Source organism: Balaenoptera musculus, chromosome 8, assembly GCF_009873245.2.
Source record: "Balaenoptera musculus isolate JJ_BM4_2016_0621 chromosome 8, mBalMus1.pri.v3, whole genome shotgun sequence".
In the NCBI taxonomy this organism is placed as follows: Eukaryota; Metazoa; Chordata; class Mammalia; order Artiodactyla; family Balaenopteridae; genus Balaenoptera; species Balaenoptera musculus.
This window is the reverse complement of record NC_045792.1, coordinates 70,260,175-70,282,745: the sequence shown is the minus strand read 5'-3', so window position 1 is coordinate 70,282,745 and position 22,571 is coordinate 70,260,175. Positions and strand designations below refer to the sequence as shown.

At 36.8% G+C, this 22,571-nt stretch overlaps 1 protein-coding gene across 4 annotated transcripts in view; it reads left to right on the top strand.

The window, feature by feature from the left end:
- PIK3C2A (phosphatidylinositol-4-phosphate 3-kinase catalytic subunit type 2 alpha) overlaps window positions 1-22,571 on the top strand; it is a 103,454-nt gene that overhangs the window by 57,456 nt on the left and 23,427 nt on the right. For all 4 annotated transcript variants that reach the window (XM_036860362.1, XM_036860361.1, XM_036860359.1 and 1 more), the window contains exons 9-19: window positions 6,745-6,888; window positions 8,487-8,535; window positions 8,616-8,826; window positions 10,941-11,063; window positions 12,153-12,320; window positions 18,158-18,269; window positions 18,648-18,793; window positions 20,393-20,581; window positions 21,045-21,138; window positions 21,636-21,730; window positions 22,089-22,269. In XM_036860362.1, the coding sequence (XP_036716257.1) occupies window positions 6,745-6,888; window positions 8,487-8,535; window positions 8,616-8,826; window positions 10,941-11,063; window positions 12,153-12,320; window positions 18,158-18,269; window positions 18,648-18,793; window positions 20,393-20,581; window positions 21,045-21,138; window positions 21,636-21,730; window positions 22,089-22,269 (1,512 nt within the window). The remainder of the gene's footprint in view (window positions 1-6,744; window positions 6,889-8,486; window positions 8,536-8,615; window positions 8,827-10,940; window positions 11,064-12,152; window positions 12,321-18,157; window positions 18,270-18,647; window positions 18,794-20,392; window positions 20,582-21,044; window positions 21,139-21,635; window positions 21,731-22,088; window positions 22,270-22,571) is intronic.

Genomic DNA, 22,571 nt, shown 5'->3' with positions numbered 1-22,571 from the left:
TACATAGGTGTGATACATATGTGGAAGTGTAAGCACTTCTCTAATACAAAGTGTGAAGTGAAGGTTGAAAGATGAAAATGGAGATAGCCAGATGTAAATTACCACCATATAATTCACGTGAAGGAGTTTTACTTTATTCTCCAGATCGGGGGCCATATCCAGTCCACTTCCCATTCTTGTAAAGAAAAATTTGGGGGACACAGCCACATCCATTTGTTTACATATTTTCTATGACTGCATTTGTGCTCTAAAACGAAAGTTGAGTGTTTGGGACAGAGACCATATGTCCTGCAAAGCCTGAACTATTTACTATTTTCATTTTACAGGAAAAGTTTGTTGACCCCTCCTATAGCCATTCAAGGTGTTTTAAGCAGAGGGTAGGAAGTGGAGTGGGGTGGGTTGGGTGACTTGTTTAGTCTTGAGCTCTGAAGTCACTCTGGCCAAACTGTAGAAGTTAAATTTAGGCTTGGCAGGATTGGTTTCAGGGAGACTACTTAGGAAAGTTTTTGATAGTAGTCCAGGTAAAAGACAGTGAGTGTGTTACCGGTAAAGAGGAGGGACTGATTAACAATATTTAGTAGATAAAATTGGTTAGATTTTGATAGGTAATGAGATGTAAGAGAAGAAGAAATAGTGTAGGATGACTTCCAGATTTCTAGCTACTGTTATACTTTTTATCAATATATAATTATGTTGATTTATCCAATGAATATTACTGAGTATCTCCTCTCTCAAGGCACTGCTGTAGGTGCTGAGGATGTGGCAGGGGACAAAAGAAACTGTAATCCTTGCCCTTTAGAGAATTTACATTCTAGTTAGAGGAAACAGACAATAAAATAAACTAACAAGGTATACGTTATATCAGGTGGTAAGTGCTATTAGAGAAACATAGAGGAGGGTAATGTTGCAATTTCAAATAAGGTAATCAGAGAAGGCCTCATTGAGAAAATGAACTTGAGTAAAGAACTGGAGAAGGAGAGGAAGAAGCTACCTGGTTATCTGGGGGAGAGGTGTGCCTGGTGTATATAAGGTCTGCTAGGCTAGAATAGAGTGAGGAAGGGGGCAAGAGTGGAAACAAATCAATGAGGAAGATGTTTTTGCTAGTCACAGGAGAGAGAATGATGGCTTGGACCAGAAGTGATGAGACGGGGTTGAATTCTGTGATAATTTTGAAGTTAATGCTAGGAGGATTTACCAATAGATTGGATGTGGAGCATGAGAGAGAGAGAGAAGCATAATTCCAAGGTTTTCTACCTGAGCATTTGGAAATTTGGAGTTGCTTTTAGTGAGGTGTAGAAAACTGAGAGAAGAGCAGGTTTGTGGGGAAGATCTGAACTCAGTTTTGGACATTATGTTTGAGATGACTGTTATTCATCCAAGTAGTGATATTGAGTAGGCAGTTGGATATGAGTCTGGAATTTAATGGAGGAGATCCAGGCTGGAGATAATAAACTGGGGAATCATCAGAATATAAATATTTTGCAGCCATAAAACTGGATGAGATCACCAAGAAAACCACTGCAGGTAGAGAAAAAAAAAAAGTTCAAGGATGGAGCCATGGGTATACTCCCATCTTATAATAAAACAAAAAAATCCACATCCCCCTGCAGCAATCACTCCACTTCTCTATTCTCCTTATAGCAAAACTTGAAAGTTAATCTTTTTTCTGCTTACACTTCCTCTCTTCTCATTCTCTTATGAACCCACTCCAACCAGGCTTTCATTCTCAGCGGTTCTCTGAAACTGCACTTAAGATCATCAAGGACTTCAATGATCATGATTCCAGTAATAAGTTCTTAGTATTTCTTTTTCTCAACTTTTCTATCGTGTTTGATAGAGTTGATCGTTTCTTCCTTCTTGAAACACTCACATGGCTTCTGGGATACCACATTCTTGGTTCTCCTACTTCCAATGTCTGCTCTATTTTCACTCTTATTTGTGGCTTCGGAGCTCCTTATGATCTCCTTATCTTCCTGACCTCTATAACATTAGAATGCCCAGGGTGCTCAGTTCTAGGACCTCTTTTCTTCTCTCTGTATTCACATCGTAGGTGATCTCGTTTAATCTCATGTCCTTAAATACCCTACATATGTTGATCATCACTTCAGATTCAAATGTCTATTACTTGACATTTTTATATGAATGTCTGACATCTCAAATTTAAGATATATGAAACTGAATTTTTATGCTACCCTTCATATCTATTCATCAGTCTTCCCCTTCTTAATAAATGGCAACTCTGTCCTTCCATTTGCTCAGGCCAAAACCTTGTAGTCATATTTTATTTCTCAAGAAAAAGATATTTCACATCCCATATGCAGTCTCATTCCTGTCAGCTCTGCCTCGAAAATACATTCAGAATGTGACCACCCTTCATCACTACCAAAACTATACTCCTAGTCAGCTATAGAGTTAACAGCAGTTCCTTACTGGTCTTCCAGCTTCAACCTGTCCTTCTATAGCCTGTCTTCAATAGGCAACCAAAATTATCTTTTAAAAATAAATCACTAAATGCAACGTGGTATCCTGGATTGTATCTTAGAAGAGGAAAAATACATTAGTGGAAAAACTGGTGAAATCTGAAGAAAGCCTGCAGTTTAGGTAATAGTAATTTAATGAGTGTTAATGTCTTAGTTTTGACAAATTTAACATGGTTAGGTAAGAAGTTACTTAACCCGGTTTCCTTTAATGTTGAATGAGAACTCTCTTTACTATTCTTGCAACTTTTCTGTAAATCTAAAATTGTTCCAAAATAAAAAAATTATTTAAAAAAATGAATATAATCACAGAAAGCAAATGTAAAATAAGAGAAAGTCAAAGCCAAAAGATGGTTCTTTGAAAAGATTAATAAAATTTATAAACCCTTAAAAATATTAAATCATGCCACTCTTTTGTTCAAAATCCTGTTTACCATCTCAGTCAGTAAAATTCAAATCCCTAATTGTTGCTTCAAGACCCTACACATTCTGACCCACTACCTCTCTGATCTGGCTTCCTACCCCTTTCTTCCTTTGTTCTAGCTGATCTGCAGGTATGCTCCCCAGCTGGGACCCTTGTGCTTATCCCTTCTTTAAATGCTCTTTCCCCAGATACTTGCATGACTTACCCTTTCAGTTTATTAACGTCTGTGCTCAAATGTTGTCTAATCAGAGAGCTCTTCACTGACCATCTTATCAGAAATAGTAGTGACTCTCTATCATATTTATTCCCCATATTTTGCATAGCTTTATTGAGGTATAATTTATATACTATAAAATTTACCCATTGGATGTGTACAATTCAATGATTCTTTTAGCAAATGCATAGAGTTGTATAATTGTCACTACAGTCCACTTTTAGGATATTTTCATCACACCCAAAAGTTTCCGTGTACTACTTTTCAGTCATTCCGCATTCCCATCCTCAGCCCCAAACCACTACTGATCTGGTTCCTGTCTCAGTAGATTTGCCTTTAATGGAGATTTCCTGTAAATGGAATCATACCTTATGTAATCTTTTACATGTGATTTCTTTTACATACCACACTGTTCTTAAGCTCTGTCCATGTACTATGTATCCACAATTTTTTTTTTTATTGCTGAATACTTCCATTGTATGGATATACCACATTTTATTTATCCAGTTACCCAATAACTGACATTTTGAATGTTTGTAGTTTTTGATTATTATGAATAATGCTGCTATAAACATTCATGTATAAGTCTTTGTGTGGATGTATGTCTTGATTTCTCTTACGTAGGTTTATGGGAGAGGTCAGGAAGTTGCAAAGTTTTGATTCCTCCTGGTCTTAGTTTTCTAGGGATAAGATGTTAATTTATTTCACTAAAATGAAGTTAGGGTGGCAGTAGGGGTTTTGAGGCAAGGAATAATGGTTGGCTTCATCTTCTAAGGGGAATGGGAAAGAGAGCTGACCAAGGGCTTGTAAAAGGAATGTTAAATGGCACGCAGATGCCTGCTGAAATTGGAGACTGTTGGTTCTTTATGGTTGTGAGATTTTCTTTAGAAGAACTAGCTGCCTGGTAGAAGAAGCAGAGCAGTCTCTGAGCTCAGAGAACAGGTTTGGTCAGAATGAGGGTGTGAGGGCTGGAAGCAAAGGAGATTGTGATCAGAATATGATATTGTGGTTAAGATTCTGATAGGGTACAATTATGGGGTTGAAGATGCTGTGAATTTTCCACACGGACATTTTTTTTTGGCTGTGTTGGGTCTTCATTGCTGCGCGTGGGCCCTCTCTAGTTGTGGCGAGTGGGGGGCCACTCTTCGTTGCCGTGCACAGGCCTCTCACGGCGGTGGCCTCTCCTGTTGCAGAGCACGGGCTTCAGTAGTTGTGGTACGAGGGCTCAGTAGTTGTGGCTCACGGCTTAGTTGCTCCATGGCATGTGGGATCTTCCCAGACCAGGGCCCGAACCCGTGTCCCCTGCATTGGCAGGCGGACTCCCAACCACTGCACCACCAGGGAAGCCCCACATGGACATTTATGTAACTGAGGCTTCTTATAGAATATAGAGATAAACGTCCAGAGCAAAACTAAGGCATGTAGTAGGGGAAGTGACCACATGTCAGTGGCAAGGCAGATCAGTCAGTCAGGGGCCAAGTCAGGCAACAGAAACTATAGTAGTTTTTTGAACAGGGAAATTTAAAGAATTGTTAATTAGTAAAAGGTAATTAATTACTATAAGGGGTAAAAGAGGACTAAAGCAGGAGTTGGCACATTATGGCTCACATGACAAATCTGGCCCGTTTTTGTAAATAAAGTCTTATTGGAACCCAGCCTTACTCATTCATTTATGTTATCTGTGTCTGTTTTCATGCAGAGTTGAATTGTGACACACTGTTTGACCCACAAAGCCTAAAACATTTGCTGTCAGGCCTTAAAAAAGTGCCAGCCTTGCTCTAAGGGGTCCAGAAGTAACAGGTGCAAAGAAGCGCAATTATCAATTCTATGTTGAGGAGCAATGTGGATAGTGAAGGAACTTTGAGGACTTATGATAGAGCCTCTCCCTCAGCCCCAGGCTGATATTTGGCCTCTTTGAAGAGGGTATGGCTATCACAGGAGCACACAGGTTGCCTATGGCAAAGAAATTTGGTAGAGCTGTGAGATTGGAGGAGCATGGCTTGAGGGTACAGCTGGAGCGGGTTGTTGAGGACCACTGGGCTTCCATACTGAATTTAAAAATAGAGGACTGGAACCCTGATGAGAAGTACCTTCCTGCTGTTATTGCCTTTGAGTGTCCTTTCAGTGCCCTCTATTGACAAAACCTAACATTGTGCTAGCTGGCAAAGGAGAAATGTTTGTAAGGTCAAGTTCTAGTATCACAAAGTAGAGCAAAGAAGGGTGGATTTGGAACTGATAGACAATAAATTGATAACTGGCACATAAAAAATGATGGAGAATAGTATAGGAGAATGGCATGAGCCTCAAAACTAGAAAGGTTTTTGCATGAAGGTGGAAGAGCAAAAATAAGAAATACAAGTCAAGTAAGCAAAAATTGGGACCTTCGGGATCTGAGGACTGCAAGGTAATTGGGTATTTGAGAAAATGAGGTGGTTTCATTTACGCGTGAAGATGAAGAGAACATTTGGTTTATGGTAGCCAAGCCTCACAGGTGGAAAATTTTAAATGTTTAAGGGATGGTACAGTACTGAGTTTCAGCCCATTCTAACAGTACTTGGCATTTAAGTTTGGTGTAAATATTTGATGAATTAATTCATTATATAAGAACGTTTTTGTTTCTTAATGAGATATGTACTTTAAAATGATGATGGGGGAGTGGAGAAGGATTTTTGAATCATCCTCATCAGGTAAATTATTTTATAATATATTTGTACATGTATACTTATGAATCATGGTGAAATGAGCTGTGGTTGAATAGTAAGGAGGGATTGTCCTCACGGAAGTTTTTCATCAGACAAGACTTAGAAAGTGATGGTTGTATAGATGCAAATGATGCTGAAAAGTTGACTCACTTTTAGTAACTGTTGCCCAGTGTTATTAATTTGTGACCAGTATCTGAACAACCTGGTTTTTGATACCAAATTTTTGCAGGAGAGCGAGAAGTGTTGATGTTTTTAATGTGGAAATTATTCCCAAATGAAAATTTAAAAGAACTCTAGCTTTTTTAAGTGATTTCATAATTTGTTAGTGATTTATTGCTTTTGCTTCTGATTCTAATAAGAAATTAAAGGCATTTGCGTATGAATAATTGTACAGGCAAAGTGAAAATTAACCAGGCCTGCTTTTTTCCTATTTCAAAGTAAATTATGTAATTGAAAAGCTATCTTGTTTCTTTTCTTTTTCATCACAAAAGAGTAAAGGATATCTGTTCTTAGGCACATCTAAAATGTCTGGTTTTTTACTTCATCTCTTTTTTTTTTTTTTTTTTAAATAAATTTATTTATTTATTTATTTTTGGCTGTGTTGGGTCTTCGTTTCTGTGTGAGGGCTTTCTCCAGTTGCGGCGAGCGGGGGCCACTCTTCATCGCGGTGCGCGGGCCTCTCATTATCGCGGCCTCTCTCGTTGTGGAGCACAGGCTCCAGATGCGCAGGCTCAGTAGTTGTGGCTCATGGGCCTAGTTGCTCCGCGGCATGTGGGATCTTCCCAGACCAGGGCTCGAACCCGTGTACCCTGCATTGGCAGGTGGATTCTTAACCACTGCACCACCAGGGAAGCCCTTTACTTCATCTCTGAAATAGATCCTTTAAATTTCACATGCTTATGTTTATTTTACTTTTTATTTTTAAAGAACCAGCATAGAGTGGTAGATCAAGTAATTAAAGCTGTAAGAAAAATCTGCAGTGCTTTAGATGGTGTGGAGACTCTTGCCATTACAGAATCGGTAAAGAAGCTGAAGAGAGCAGTTAATCTTCCAAGGAGTAAAAGTGCTGAAGTGAGTATTTTTTAGTAATTAGCATTTTATCACGCGCAAATATGTACTTAAGTGAGCATCTGTCACTTAAACTGGGAGATTTTTGCTACTGCTAGACAAAGTGTTACCGTTTTTTTTTTTGTTTTGTTTTGTTTAAAAATAAATTTTATTTATTTATGTATATATGTATGTATTGGCTGCGTTGGGTCTTCCTTGCTGTGCGTGGGCTTTCTCTAGTTGTGGCGAGCGGGGGCTACTCTTCGTTGTGGTGCGCAGGCTTCCCATTGCGGTGGCTTCTTTTGTTGAGGAGCACGTGCTCTAGGCGCGCAGGCTTCAGTAGTTGTGGCTCGTGGGCTCTAGAGCGCAGGCTCAGTAGTTGCTCCGCAGCATGTGGGATCTTCCCAGACCAGGGCTCAAACCCGTGTCTCCTGCATTGGCAGGTGGATTCTTAACCACTGCGCCATCAGGGAAGCCCAAGTGTTACCGTTTTAACTTTGGCTTTTACTTTTGAGCTGATTTGGTCACTTACTTGGTAAGGTGGGGAATTCCTAAGAGGAGATGGACTGCCTTGAAGAACTTTGTGAGAGTTGACACTGAATAGGTGGATGCCCAACTTAACTTTTTGTGTGTGGAGGAGGAACTCTGGCAAAAATGAGTTGGTTTGGGGTTTTAAGGTAATACTACGCTTGAAGGACCTGGATAGTAATAGCTAACATTTCCCTCCCTCTGGGTGGAAGTGTTCATGATTGTCAATGGGGAAGTTCTACTTTGGACTATACCTCCTTCCTATTGGAAAGACCCAGGAGCCTCAGTAATAGTGACTTAAATTGCCTCAGAGACAACCAGGTTAGGAGCCCTCACTTGACATCATACTGTTGCATTTAGTAAAAGTTCTCCCCATGATGTTTCCACGGGGATTTAATTAACTATTTTCAGAGGGATGTTCCTAGCTTTGATTGGAAGGATGAGAGAAGGATCACAAGACATGATAAATTTAAAGAAAGGAAAAGTTATATTGATGGCATGTTCCTCAACAAATGTTTAGGAGCTAGCTTAATCCATTCATTCTCACAGAGAGCCTATTCTTATGGTATATAGAAATTTGGGTCTCTCGTGTTTTGTTTGTTTGTTTGTTTTTTCCTTTCTTATTATGTGCTTGTTTTTATAAATTAAAAAATATGTCTGAAATCACTTGGAGGTGATAAACTGCCATGGTCCTAATGTTGTCTGAGGCCTCTATTCATTATATTCATTTGCTGGATAAAGGAGCAGAGAGTAGAAGGAGAGCTCAATTCAAATAATTATAAGAGCTTTTTTTGAGACACTAAATGGTAATAAGTAGAGTTTAGTTTCTTTAAGGATATGCTTATCATGCTAATAGTAGAGCAAGTAATGGAAATGCATTTTCTTCATATTAAAAATCATCTCTTTATTTGGTTTGGGATATTCATTTTCTTTTTGCAGTCTTTTTTTATTGTGTTATTCTGCAGATACTTGGGAAGTTTCTCCTATGAAGGATTTCTTTGATATAGAATTTAATAAATGTATTGAAATAAAAGGTAAACATTTTATATTACATCATGCGCGATTTTCTCACTGATTTGTATGTATGTAAGCAGGTGACTTCACTGTCTGGAGGAGGAGACACTAGCAAGAGTTCAACTAGAGGTATGTATTGAAGTTCCTTAAATTTTAGGAGTAATTGTTGCTTTTTCAGAGAATTATATTAACAATTTCTTTAAACCTAGGCTCACTGAATCCTGAAAATGCTGTTCAAGTAAGCATGGACCAGTTAACTGCAGCAATTTATGATCTTCTCAGACTCCATGCAAATTCTGGTAGGGGTTCTGTAGACTGTGCCCACAGTAACAAGAACATCAAGGAAGCATGGACCACAACGGAACAGCTCCAGTTTACAATTTTTGCTGCACATGGAATTTCGAGTAACTGGGTATCAAAGTAAGTAACTATTTAAAAGAAGATATGTATAGCTTTACCTAGAAGCTAATCTAATCTTGAAAAATGTCAGCATCCACTGTTACCTTGGCATTTAAATGGATGATACGTGATCCACCAGATACCTTTGTGGTTTTCCTAAAAATTACAGAGATGTTTGATGCTATTCCAATAAAAAAATATCACCCCCACTACATACAGAAAAGGCAGGAAAATATGTTTAAACTTACAAGGGCAAATGCTAGTTAATAAATTAGTCAATTTATGACTGCTATTTCTGCCTTTCCTTTAGAACCAGGGTAATGGGACTATAGCACATTTTTGTCCCCTCTTTAGTAGTTTACAATTTACTCTCTGCTAGACTTTGAAGTATGCAAGAGCATATTTCTTCTATTGAATTTTTAATATGGGTTTTTCCTTTTTGATTTTTTTGTCAGTGCCAAAAAGTTTGCCACCTTCAACTTATTTGGAAAAGACTAGTATAAACTGAAAAGCCCAAATTGAATATTTTTAATGAAATTGTTTTATAATAGCTATATATATATATATATATAAAATAGCTATAAAATAAAGCCTAGTTATAGATACCAAACATAAATTCTGCTTTAGAACATAAACTGAGCATTAGATAATATATAATATAATGACTTGAAAGTGGTATATTAATTCATTCAGTAAATATTTACTGAGCACCATCTGTGGGCAGTGTTCTTAGTACTAGGGATTCAGCATTAGATAATATATAATGACTTGAAAGTGGTATATTAATTCATTCAGTAAATATTTACTGAGCACCATCTGTGGGCAGTGTTCTTAGTACTAGGGATTCAGCAGTAACAAGGCAGCAAAAAATCTTTGCCCTCTTGGAACTTGCATTTAAATGGGTACTATTGGTATCTAAAGGTATTTCATTCTTTTAAATAGTTACAGGGATAATACCCTCCACATCCTCCATACAAAAACATGTATACACACAAATAAATTTAGGGGCACTAATGAGGAGAACAAATACTCAGTAGAAAACAATGCAGTGATAATTAAGATGGAAAGAAAGTTAATACAATGCTGATTTTTATTTTTTTTAATTTTTTTGGCCATGCCGCACAGCTTGCGAGATCTCAGTTCCCTCACCAGGGATTGAACCTGGGCCACAGCAATGAAAGCTTGGAATCCTAACCACTAGCCCACCAGGGAACTCCCAATACAACGCTGATTTAAAAAGAGGTTGAGGGAATTCCCTGGTGGTTCCAGTGGTTAGGATTCCCTGCTTGCACTGCCCACGGCATGGGTTCAGTTCCCATGTTGTTGGGGAACTAAGATCATGCAAGCTGAGCCGCGTGGCCAAAAAAAAAGGAGAAGGTTGAGAAAAGCAATTAAATAGTTAGCTATGTGAACCAGTGAGATTAGATTTGAAATATATTTAGAATGATTAACAGATTGTATGAACAAAATGGTTAATGGGTAAGCCTAGCAGTAAGTTAGAGTACTAGTAGAATACAGTTTTATTGAACCTGAAACTCCTGCCCTACAAGATTGCCTGACTGTATTACCCCACTCTGTACTTGTAGCAGTTAGGGGCTAAATCATTGCTGTCCAGTGAAAGAATACAGTAGCATCTGTCCCCATGGATGGAAGCCTCCTAATAGATTAGGAAGACTGGCTCAGTGCAAGTCAGGCCCATGCACCATTAATATGCTAAACTGACTCTATTTCAGTGGCTTAGCAAAGGAAAATAGCACCTAGGGGTTTGTACTATTACTTCCTAGAATTTACCTAGAAATGAAGAATTATTCAGTGTCATTTAACTAAAATCTAAAGCTAGTAACTAACTGAGCACAAAATTGAGATAAATTCTCCAGCTGGTATCAATATGGCTCCTTTAGACTGGCACCTAGCGATGTATGTTCCCTTCGGTATTCCCTTTGCTATGCCTCTATTTTTGTAGGATTTGCAATAGTTAAATTTTAGATGTTTTTCCATAAATTCAAGTGAATGGTAACCAAATTATTTCAGATAATAGTCACTTTTAGGTAAGAATGGCTAATGATACATATTTGATTAGTTAACTAATTTGTATTATCAAATAAAAATTAAATTAATCTCTTTTCTTTTCTCAGTTATGAAAAATACTTCTTGATATGTTCCCTGACTTACAATGGAAAGGATCTTTTTAAACCTATTCAATCAAAGAAGGTTGGCACTTATAAGAATTTCTTCTATCTTATTAAATGGGATGAACTGTAAGTGAAATTTCTGGCTTTTTATTCTTTCAGTATGCCCTGTTCTTTACTTTTTTCCATTTATGCATACAGCTTTCATTTTTAATTACAAGTTCCATTAAAATTCATTAAATTCTTACTGATATCTTAAAGTCTCTTCTAGATACAATTCTATAGAATGGACTGAAATTCTCATTTAAAAATCTGAAATATTCTTTTAAATCTTCATATTGTTAAATTGCAGAACGTGCCATCAATTCTTCCTAGCCTTTGTCAAGTTAAAGTTACGTATAATTCTACGAAGATTTTTTTATAATATTGCTTTAGTTCAGTATTTATTCTGTAACACTGTATATAGGAAGCCTAGTTCTTGGTTAACAGATTTTAAAAATTATCTTAAATCCATGTACAAGATGATATTTTACACTGTTAATATTTTTTAATATTGTCTTCAAACTAAGGGAATGCTTTCATTATTTAGACAAGTAGGCAATTGCAGAACTTTTTACTTTTTATTCTGCATTTATTTTAATGGTTTCCTATTTTTCTTATATTTTTTTAATTATAAAAATAGCACATGTCTGTCAAAGCAATCAAATAATACAAAAATGCATGTGGGGTGAAAAGCGTCACTTTATTTTTAACACTTAACCATCTCATCGCTCCTCAGAGTGACCACTGTTGGACTTATGTGTCCTTTCAGATTTTTAAAAAAACAAAAACAAAACACTGGTAAACATATATGTCTGTCTGTGTATGTATGTGCACACATAAATCTCGGATCAGAAATACTCAAACATTCATCTAGCTTTTCCTAAAGGAAATAAAAATGTTTATTATTTTGCCTAGAAATTGACATTGCCAGTCTTAAGTAAAAGCATTAACAAATTTTTGAAGAGAGAAATGTTATGTGCTGGAAATTTTAATGAAATTTATTTAAGATTTTTATAGTATTTGTTAACGAAGCTTACTGCTTAAGTAAAGGTTACTCAGGATTAAAGATTATTTGATGAGTCAAATAAAATACCTAAGATTGTCAGTTTCGTTAAAGGGTTAAACTTCATATTCAATCTAATTTGTTTTTTCTATTAATACATTTTCCCCCCATAGAATCATTTTTCCCATCCAGATATCACAATTGCCATTAGAATCACTTCTTCACCTTACTCTTTTTGGAATTTTAAATCAGAGCAGTGGAAGTTCCCCTGATTCTAATAAGCAGAGAAAGGGGCCAGAAGCTTTGGGCAAAGTTTCTTTACCTCTTTTTGACTTTAAACGGTAAGTGTTACTGAGTTGTAATGGTGAGTTACTGTGGACACACCTGCAGCATCAGAATTGGCTAGAGAGTGGAGTGGGGAACAGTGACATACGTGATGAGGTAATGAGTTGCCTCATTTTTTCCGATGTGATTAAAGGAGGTCATTTCAGATACACAGAGGAAACCAAAGTTGTACTGCTATAGTTTGAACATATCTATATGGGTATTCAGAGGATTGTTTGCCACTCACTATTCCAGAAGAAAAGCAGCAGCCTATTCATTCTTTAATTGTAATTTATGGAAAGCATTATGTTATGACATAATACTCGTGGTCTTACAAGTTCCTTTGATATATTTAAAAAAAACCAAAAACTCCACTTTCCCTCTTCACATCTCTTCCCCATCCTTCTCCAGTTTAAGAGAGTCTACAACTGCATATTATTCCCTTTACCTGACTGATCTACCCTTACTGCTATGGACCCCTGGCCTTTAATCTTCAGAAGTCCCACATGTATGCAAAATTTATTGATCCTTAGGGTTAAAGGAATTCCTTTTGAGCTTTGTGTCTACTAATAGCCATTGCGATAATGTAGCTGGCCTTTCCGCTATTTTGATTATGTTTTAAGTAATAATATGTTCCATGAGACCATCAAGCATTTTCCTAAATGAAAAAAAAATTTAATTGAATAAGTTTGGAATGTTTGATATAGCATGTGATAACATTTTGGAGCATGATAATGGACATTAGCATATTAAAGTGTCTCTAAAGTTCTGCAGTCAAGAAGCCTACTGTGTTTAATAATAATATTACTGTAATTACAAATACATAGCATTTACTGTATGCTGGGTATTAGTCTGAGTGCTGTATACATAGCCTTATATACCTCACAACAACCCTATGAAGGGAGGTATTATTATTATCCCTTTTTACAGAGGGGAGAATCAAAGTGCCTTGCCCTTGGGCACTTAGCTAGTAAGTGGCAGAAGTGGGATTTGAATATAGGCAGTTTGGCCCCAAGGTCTGTGTTCTTAACATTATCCTATACTACCATTCTCAGATTTATTTGATACCATGGTACTTTTTTTGTTCTAGAATACATCTTTTAAAATATTGTGTCCCATGGGACAGTTTTGGGGAAATGACGTAATAACTGATCTATTTAACCTACAATAAAACAATTAAAAAATAAGAGTTAAAAAATTCTGCTAATCTAGTTCTACTTCCTTTTTCCTCTTAAATGACAAACACAGTTTGAATTTCCAGTAATCATTTTAAAAATCATGTGGTGTTTGAAACACTGACTTCATAAGTTTTGTTTTTGAAATATTCTTTTCTCGTGTACTTAAATATAGCATTTATTCACACATTTTTCTTTTCTTATAGTCATTCCCCCTATATGTGAGGAGGCAGTTTAAGATTTTTTTATTCTATAACTTTTGTTGGGCTCAAATTTTATTTGACACCTGACATAATTCTGAACTGCCAAAGGCTAGATAAAAGCAGTTGAAGAAATTGCTATTAGGACTTCCCTGGTGGCGCAGTGGTTAAGAATCCACCTGCCAATGCAGGGGACCTGGGTTCGAGCCCTGGTCCGGGAAGATCCCACATGCCACGGAGCAGCTAAGCCCATGCGCCACAACTACTGAGCCTGCGCTCTAGAGCCCGTGAGCCACAACTACTGAGCCCACATGCCACAACTACTGAAGCCCGTGCGCCTAGAGCCCGTGTTTCGCAACAAGAGAAGCCACTGCAATGAGAAGTCCACACACCGCAATGAAGAGTAGCCCCTGCTCCCCTCAACTAGAGGAAGCCCGCACACTGCAACCAAGACCCAACACAGCCAAAAAATAAAAAAATTAAAAAAAAAGAAATTGCTATTAATGATGTATATTTTAGAACCCTTTGCTAAATATAATCCATGACTACTCTAAAACAGAATATTGGCCACATAAAGGAGGAGAATTGTGTTCTCAATTGTCTTTTTTTTCCCCCCTATAAATTTATTTATTTATTTATGGCTGCATTGGGTCTTCGTTGCTGCGCATGGGCTTTCTCTAGTTGCGATGAGCGGGAGCTGCTCTTCGTTACGGTGCACGGGCTTCTCATTGCAGTGGCTTCTCTTGTTGCGGAGCACGGGCTCTAGGAGCGCGGGTTTCAGTAGTTGTGGCACGAGGGCTCAGTAGTTGTGGCTTGCGGGCTCTAGAGCGCAGGCTCAGTAGTTGTGGCGCACGGGCTTAGTTGCTCTGTGGCATGTGGGATCTTCCCAGACCAGGGGTCGAACCTGTGTCCCCTGCGTTGACAGGCGGATTCTTAACCACTGCTCCACCAGGGAAGTCCTCAATTGTCTTTGATAAATTAGTGTCAGGGAATAGTTATGTGAGAAAATTAAATGTAATTACATCATTATCATTAATTTTTATAAATGAGTCAGTTTTGAACACCTTCGTGCTCTTGAAAGCACCAGGAGTCTTTACTTCATTTGAGAAGTACTATCATTTTTTGCCACTTGTTTTTGACTATTAATAAATGTTTTTTATTGGATGAATGACATTCTTTCAAAATTCAAAATAGTAAGGGGAAGGGCAGTTGACTTTTGTTAGACAATTAAATAGTTGCATCCAGCACTCTACTGTTTAAAACAGTGAGCTGATGCCGTTAATCTTGAGACTTTGCCAAGTAGTGTAGTCAGTCTAGGTAATGTTAGGATTTAACATTCAAAAAATGCTCAGAAATTAAGAGGGAAGATGATTTTATGTTAATACATATTAATACATATAGAGAAAGTGTTAATGATTTAGTCTGTTAACGTACTGTAGTATAGTGATCAGAAATCCTGGTCTTGAAATTCTTTTAAAATTAATTTATGTTTAAGGTATAACCTGCATACAGCCTGATGAAGTTACTATCATGAAAGCCAAATGATTTACAGGCATTTCAGTCAACCTCAATGATAAATGAGTTCTTAACTCATTTTTTTTTTTAAATAAATTTATTTATTTATTTATTTATTTTTGGCTGTGTTGGGTCTTAGTTTCTGTGCAAGGGCTTTCTCCAGTTGCAGCGAGTGGGGGCCACTCTTCATCGCGGTGCGCGGGCCTCTCACTGTCGTGGCCTCTCTTGTTGCGGAGCATAGGCCCCAGACGCGCAGGCTCAGTAGTTGTGGCTCACGGGCCTAGCCACTCCGCGGCATGTGGGATCTTCCCGGACCGGGGCACGAACCCGTGTCCCCTGCATTGGCAGGCGGATTCCCAACCACTGCGCCACCAGGGAAGCCCCCTTAACTCAGTTTTAAATAAACTGAATCAAGCATTTAAGCTGCTGTTCCTTTATAGTTGTGTCTCAGGATTACCAAATAATTGATGTGAGAAAGTTTTTTACAGAAAAATTCCAGCTAATAGATGCAGAAGGAATGACAGAATATCACAGTTTTGCAGCCCCTACTGAAATAGTAGATTTAGGCCAGGAAATCTCAGTCTTGGCACTGTTGACATTTTGGGCCAGGTAATTCTTTGCTGTGGGAGACTGTCCTGTACACTGTGGGATGTTTGGCAGCATCCTTGGCTGCTGCCCACTAAATGCCAGTAGTACCCCCTAGTTGCCAACAAAAAAGTCTCCAGACATTGCCAAATATCCACTGGGGTCAGAAGCATTCTTGGTTGACATTGATTTAAGCAGTAATTTATTAATGCTTTGTTTAAAACCATTGTGATTAAGTTTTCTGGAACTTTATAATGGATGATTTAGACTGATAGCACTTGAACAAACCGATTATCTTCACATCACAGAAGGAGAGATATACCAATATGTGCTTCTTTATTTGATGCATCAGGAGCTAGTGGTATACAATACCACCTACAAAGTATTAAGTATTCTTGCCACATAACTAACCCTGAATCAGATCAAACCTTTAGATCTAACTATTACAGAAAATATAGGAGATAAAGGGACATGCTAAATGACACCAGAGGAATGCACTCAGTAAAATCCAGGATATAGAAAATTCTCAGAACAGAAGACCTGGATTCTTCAACAAATAACGGGGGATAAAAAAGAAGAATGTATGGATTAAAACAAGAGTTGGCAAACTTTCTGTTAAGAGGACCAGATAGAAGTAGTTGAGGCTTTGTAGGTCATGTAGTCTCTGTCACAAATGTAAAAGCAAAGGCAAAAGCAGTGATAGATAGGCAATATGTAAATGAATGAGTGTGACTTTATTTTAATAAAAGTTTATTTACAAAACAAGGTGACAGTCTGGAGTTTGTTGACCCTTGATTTAAAAGATACTTTAAAAGACATATCAACCAATGCACATGTTGGATCTTGCTTGTATCCTTATTCAAACAAACCAACTGTTAAAAAAATTTTTTTTAGAGACAATCGGAGAAATTTGAGTGCTGACTAGATAGCTAATAACTTTGAGTAATTATTTTTAATTATTTTGTTGTAATTATGTTTAAATATTTATTTGGCTGTGCTGGGTCTTAGTTGCGGCACGCAGTATCTTTTAGTTGAGGCATGCAGGATCTTTAGGTGCAGCATGCGAACTCTTAGTTGCGGCATGTGGGATCTAGTTCACTGACCAGGGATTGAACCCGGGCCCCCTGCATTGGGAGTGTGGAGTCTTAGCCACTGGGCTGCCAGGGAAGTTCCTGTTGCAATTATGTTTAAATTAAAGTGTTTATCATTTAGAGATACATAAAAGTATTTGCAGATAAAATAATATCAGAATTTGCCTTCAAATAATCTAGTTGAGGGTGAGGGTGGTTCTAAAATAGACAGAATATATGTGTCAAAGATTGTTTTTTTTTTTTTTTTTTGGCCGCCTCGTGCAGCTTGCCAGGATCTCAGTTCCCCGAGATTGAACCCAGGCCCCCTGCAGTGGAAGCGCGGAGTCCTAACCACTGGACTGCCAGGGAATTCCTGTGCCAAAGATTCAAAGGCTGTTAACCTGCTAGAGAAAACATTAAGACTGGAGTCTAGTTTTGGAAAGGATATTTGCTGTTTGAATAAAATGAGCGAAGTTTGATGAAGTTTATAGTTTCCTGCTTTTATGTCTCATGTTATTTTTCAGAAATTTCTTCTGTGTAAAGATATATCAATATCTTTATTGGTAAATGTTTTTAATTTCAGTAGACAATAAATTGGTAGTCTAGGGCAAGGGTCAGCATACTCCAGACCACTGCCTGTTTTTTGTAAGTACAGTTTTGTTACAACACAGCACACATTTTTTGAAATGTATTGTTCATGGCTGCTTTGGCACTATACTAGCAGAGCTGAGTCTCTGACAGAGATTGTATAGCCCAGAAAGCCCCAAATATTTGCTCTCTGGCCCTTTACAGAAAAATTTGCTGACCCCTGGTCACAAACAGATAAAACTTCTCATCTCAAATGATTAGTGCTTTGGCACAAAGTAGATACTGGTTTTCTTGGCATGTGTTTTTGTTCTTATGGTAAAAGTCAAGGAGCAGTTATGAAATCCAAACCACCATCTTGAGATGTGTTCCTCTGCAGATGATCTTCAAAGACTATCCTTCACCTTCCTATTTATAGAAGTTGTTTTGGGGACAGGTGACTCTGAGACTTCACCCATCTTGTCTTCTATCCTGAGCCCCAATTCTCCCAAGATAATGTTGCTTCATCTTCCCTCCTTTTGTTCTAACTCCCATACTTCAGTACCTAAATACTGAAGTGAAAGTACACTATGGAGAGTGACTCCTTCTCATATGTTCTTTTTATATAGAGGATGCTTAATAAATATTTGATTATTAACATTTCAAATTCATTAACATGTGTTGTGAGTTTTGAAGTAATTTTTAAAATGAAATCCACAGTATTCTTCTGTTTACATTCATGAAGGTTTTTAACATGTGGAACTAAACTTCTCTATCTTTGGACTTCATCACATACAAATCCTGTTCCTGGAACAGTCCCCAAAAAAGGATATGTGATGGAAAGAATAGTGTTACAGGTAATGATACTTCCTGACACGTGGAAAGGTTCAAATTTGAATTCTTTATGAAAAGTATATGTGTACCATGATCTGGGTTGTTACTAAAGAAGCCTAATTGATCTTGTTTCGGTCTTAGGATCTATATTTAATTTAAATGTCAATAAACCATTTCCTATTTCTGAGAAACAGTAAAAGATGCACTTATACCAATCCCAAGTAGTACATGTGCTATTGAGAATTACCAGTAATGGTAATCACTTTTAATAAAAGGACAGAAGCATTAATTTAATATTTGGTGTTATCACCCTGATGGCTAAGAAAAATCAAAAACAAGTTAATGTAGCAAATATGTGGACTTTTCAGCTGTAATTTAATCAACTTCTGTTAATTTTTAAGGTTGATTTTCCTTCTCCTACATTTGATATCATTTATACCACTCCTCAAGTTGACAGAAGCATTATACAACAACACAACTTAGAAACATTGGAGAATGATATAAAAGGGAAACTTCTTGATATTCTTCACAGAGACTCATCACTTGGGTACACTCCTTTGATTCTGTTTTGCCTGGGTATCTCTTACAATGTAAAGTTCAAGTTAATGGTTTATTAAATGCCTTGAATTAGTTCATGATTTAGCAATGTTCCTGATATGGAAAGGTTTTTTTTTTTTCTGTTTTTAATTGTATAAAAAGACTATATGACTACATAAAATTTAGAAATTTGTACAGGTCAATTTTTTTGCATAATCAAAAGGCAAACAATAGATTGGGAACTATAATCTATATCCTTAATATATGAAGGACCTTTTCATATAAGTAGAAAAACAGACAACACAGTGGTAGACAAGAATATGAATAAGTAATTCTTTGGAAAAGAAATACAGTACCTTTTAAACATCTGAAAAAAGATGTTCAACCTCTCAGTAATCAAGGAATTGTAAATGAATACAAGATACCATTTCACACATCAGATTGTTGAAAATTAAAATGTCTCATTATGTAAGGTATTGATGGGATACAGAAAATGGGAATTATATTGTTGGCAGAACTCAAAGCTTTTGGAGAGCAATTTGGCAAAATCTATAAAGGTCGCAGTGTCCATAGACTGTGACCTAACAATTCCACTTCCAGTTAGTTATAGTGTATTTTAGAGAAAACCCTTTTATATTTGCTTGTGGAGACAAGAATATTCATTGCAATGTTTATTTGGGTTATTGTAAAACTGATAGGGAATGTTCATTAACGGGTTAAATTATGGTACATTTATCCAACAGTACTATGTAACTATTAAGAATGAAGTTATAGCTATATGTACTAATATGTAAGATATTAAATGAAGAAAATAAGTGGCAGGATAGTGTGTATAGTGTGTTACCATTAACATATAGGAAAAAAAGAGAATCTACATACACCTTTGTGTATGCTTCTATATGAATAGACTACCTCTGGAAGAATATACGAGGTTAGGCAATTGCCACTGGGAGGGGAACTGGAAGGAGAAACTTAATTGTGTACCTTTTTGCAATACTTGATTTTTTTTTTAGTATTCCATGTGAGATAAATACATTTCAATTCAATGCATGGATTATATACACAGGGTAGATAGATGAGTAGTGAAATAGTGAAATATTTCATTCACATAAACATCTGTCATTAACAGTAAATTAGAATTTCCAAGACAAGTTCTTTTTATTTTGAATATTCCTCAAATGAGCTGTATATTCATATCTTCTAAAATTTTGTAATAGCATTTGTTTTTCGCATGACATTTGATTTTACTTTTATAAAGTGATGAAATCCTTGCTGTCTCTTAGGGTAGGTTCTGCGTATCCAACTCTGATTTCTAGTGCCTGGCATCTGGTTAGAGCTCAATAAATTTTATTGTGCTGAATTATCCTTCTTTTTCTTAACTAAGACTCTTTTATCAAGGCAGAATGATTTCTTTCCATCCCCCAAATTAGGGTAAATTAGCGGTGTTTGCTGTACATTGCGTTTTTCTATTCCAAATTAGTATTAGTGATTCTACCAAGAAGTGGCTGTCCTAAAAGGAATAAATTTCTTCTTTGTATTTTTAATCATTGAGATTATAACTGTCATTATGATATCACTGAGAAGTGATTTAATTCTGTTACATATTCAGACTTTCTAAAGAAGATAAAGCCTTTCTGTGGGAGAAACGTTATTATTGCCTCAAACACCCAAATTGTCTTCCTAAAGTGCTAGCGAGTGCCCCAAACTGGAAATGGGTTAATCTTGCCAAAACTTACTCATTGCTTCGGCAGTGGCCTCCATTGCGCCCACTGACTGCGTTGGAGCTTCTTGATTCAAAGTAAGTTAACTGTGGCTGAATTTATTTGCTCTGTTTTATTGTTTTTCCAGTAAGATATTATGTTGCAGGATTAGTTCCCTTTGTTTTAACATGAAAGCAATTCGATTCAGTATAAATGTGTAAACGCATATTTCTATAAACACATCTTTTGTGTTGAGATTATTAAAAAGGGATATCATATCATTTAAAACTAATCTAGAGAGGTTGTACATTTTGAATACTTCGTTATATTTTTATGATGTAGGCCAGAATTAATTTTCATAAGGTTTCTAAACAGTCACGAAATTGGATTTGTGTATAGGACAATAAGATTTTCTTCCTAGAAAAAAAGAAGAAACACATTGCTTTTGAATAGCTATTTGAGTATTCTTTGTCAGGAATAGATTGAGATTGTGTTTTCAGGAAAAACAGCTTCATTAGAAAGAAATCGCTGTCAAATCTTGATTTTGTGGTATGCTTCTAGATTTGCTGATCAGGAGGTGAGGTCCCTAGCTGTGACCTGGATTGAGGCTATTAGTGATGATGAGCTAACAGATCTTCTTCCACAGTTTGTGCAGGTGAGTTTTTTTACGAGGTAACCTACCCTCCTTACCCTCTCCCCAGCTTGTATGAGTAGGGACCTTGCTAAGGGATCCCCTTTCTGTTTTGATTAAAAGTACTTTTGTTGTGTGGGAATGTTGAGGTGTATTGCATTTGGATTTAGTGTGAATTTTTTTCCACTATTATCAGCTGCCCTGCTTGAATACTAACTATATATATGTATCTGGATTTTTAATTCTCAGGTTTTAATTCTCAGAACAAACCAGACTTGAACTTTTCTTTGATTTTTTTTTTAAATTGGCCTTTTAAACATAGCTAATGAATGTTATTCCCAGGTCTGTACTTTTCTGCTTGATTTCATTAATTTCACCTAAGTTAATTCATCTGTTTCATTTTTATCAGTATCATCTTTCATCCTTGATTTATATAGTTTATCTTTTGATAATTTTATCCTAACAACATAGTATGGGTTTGACCACTAGTGATAGTGATTCTTATTTTTCTTTGCATGTAGGCTTTGAAATATGAAATTTACTTGAACAGTTCATTAGTGCGCTTCCTTCTGTCCAGGGCATTGGGAAATATACAGATAGCACACAATTTATATTGGTAAGATTTAAATTTTCTTAAGTACTTTATTTCTGTCTCTCTTATTTACAGAGATGACACTCAAAGTCTAAACTGTATGCTCAGACTATTTGCTGTTGATACCAGCTGTTTCATTGAAGTCATTATTATAAAGAAGCTAAATTTTTATGTCTTCAGAAATAAAACCAGAAAATAACAAAACCCTGTATTGCAAAATTATTTGGCATGTTAGAGCTCTATAATAATGACTGAGTTTTTACTTGCTTATATAGCTTAAAATTAATTCCTGGATACCAAAAATTAAACTTGTTAAATTGATTTTTGAGAGACATTAATCTATTTCGCAGAAGTGGCTGACATAAATATTTTGCTGTATTAGGCTCCTGAAGGATGCCCTGCATGATGCACAGTTTGGTGCCCGATATGAACATGTTTTGGGTGCTCTCCTCTCAGTAGGAGGAAAAGGACTCAGAGAAGAACTTCTGAAGCAGGCAAAACTTGTACAACTTTTAGGAGGAGTAGCAGAAAAAGTAAGGCAGGCTAGTGGATCAGCCAGACAGGTATGTACCCATAGAGGGAACATAAATATTTTGATGTTAAAGGATCTTTACAGTGCTGACAAGTTGTTATTCTTTTTTTTTTTAAAAAAAAATATTTATTTATTTATTTATTTATTTATTTGGTTGGTTGGTTGGTTGTGCCGGGTCTTAGTTGCGGCTCGTGGGCTCCTTAGTTGCGGCATGTGGGCTCCTTAGTTATGGCCAGCTGGCTTCTTAGTTGCAGCTCACCAGCTCCTTAGTTGCGGCGCACGGGCTCCTTAGTTGCGGTATGCGAACTCTTAGTTGCGGCTTGGGTGTGGGAT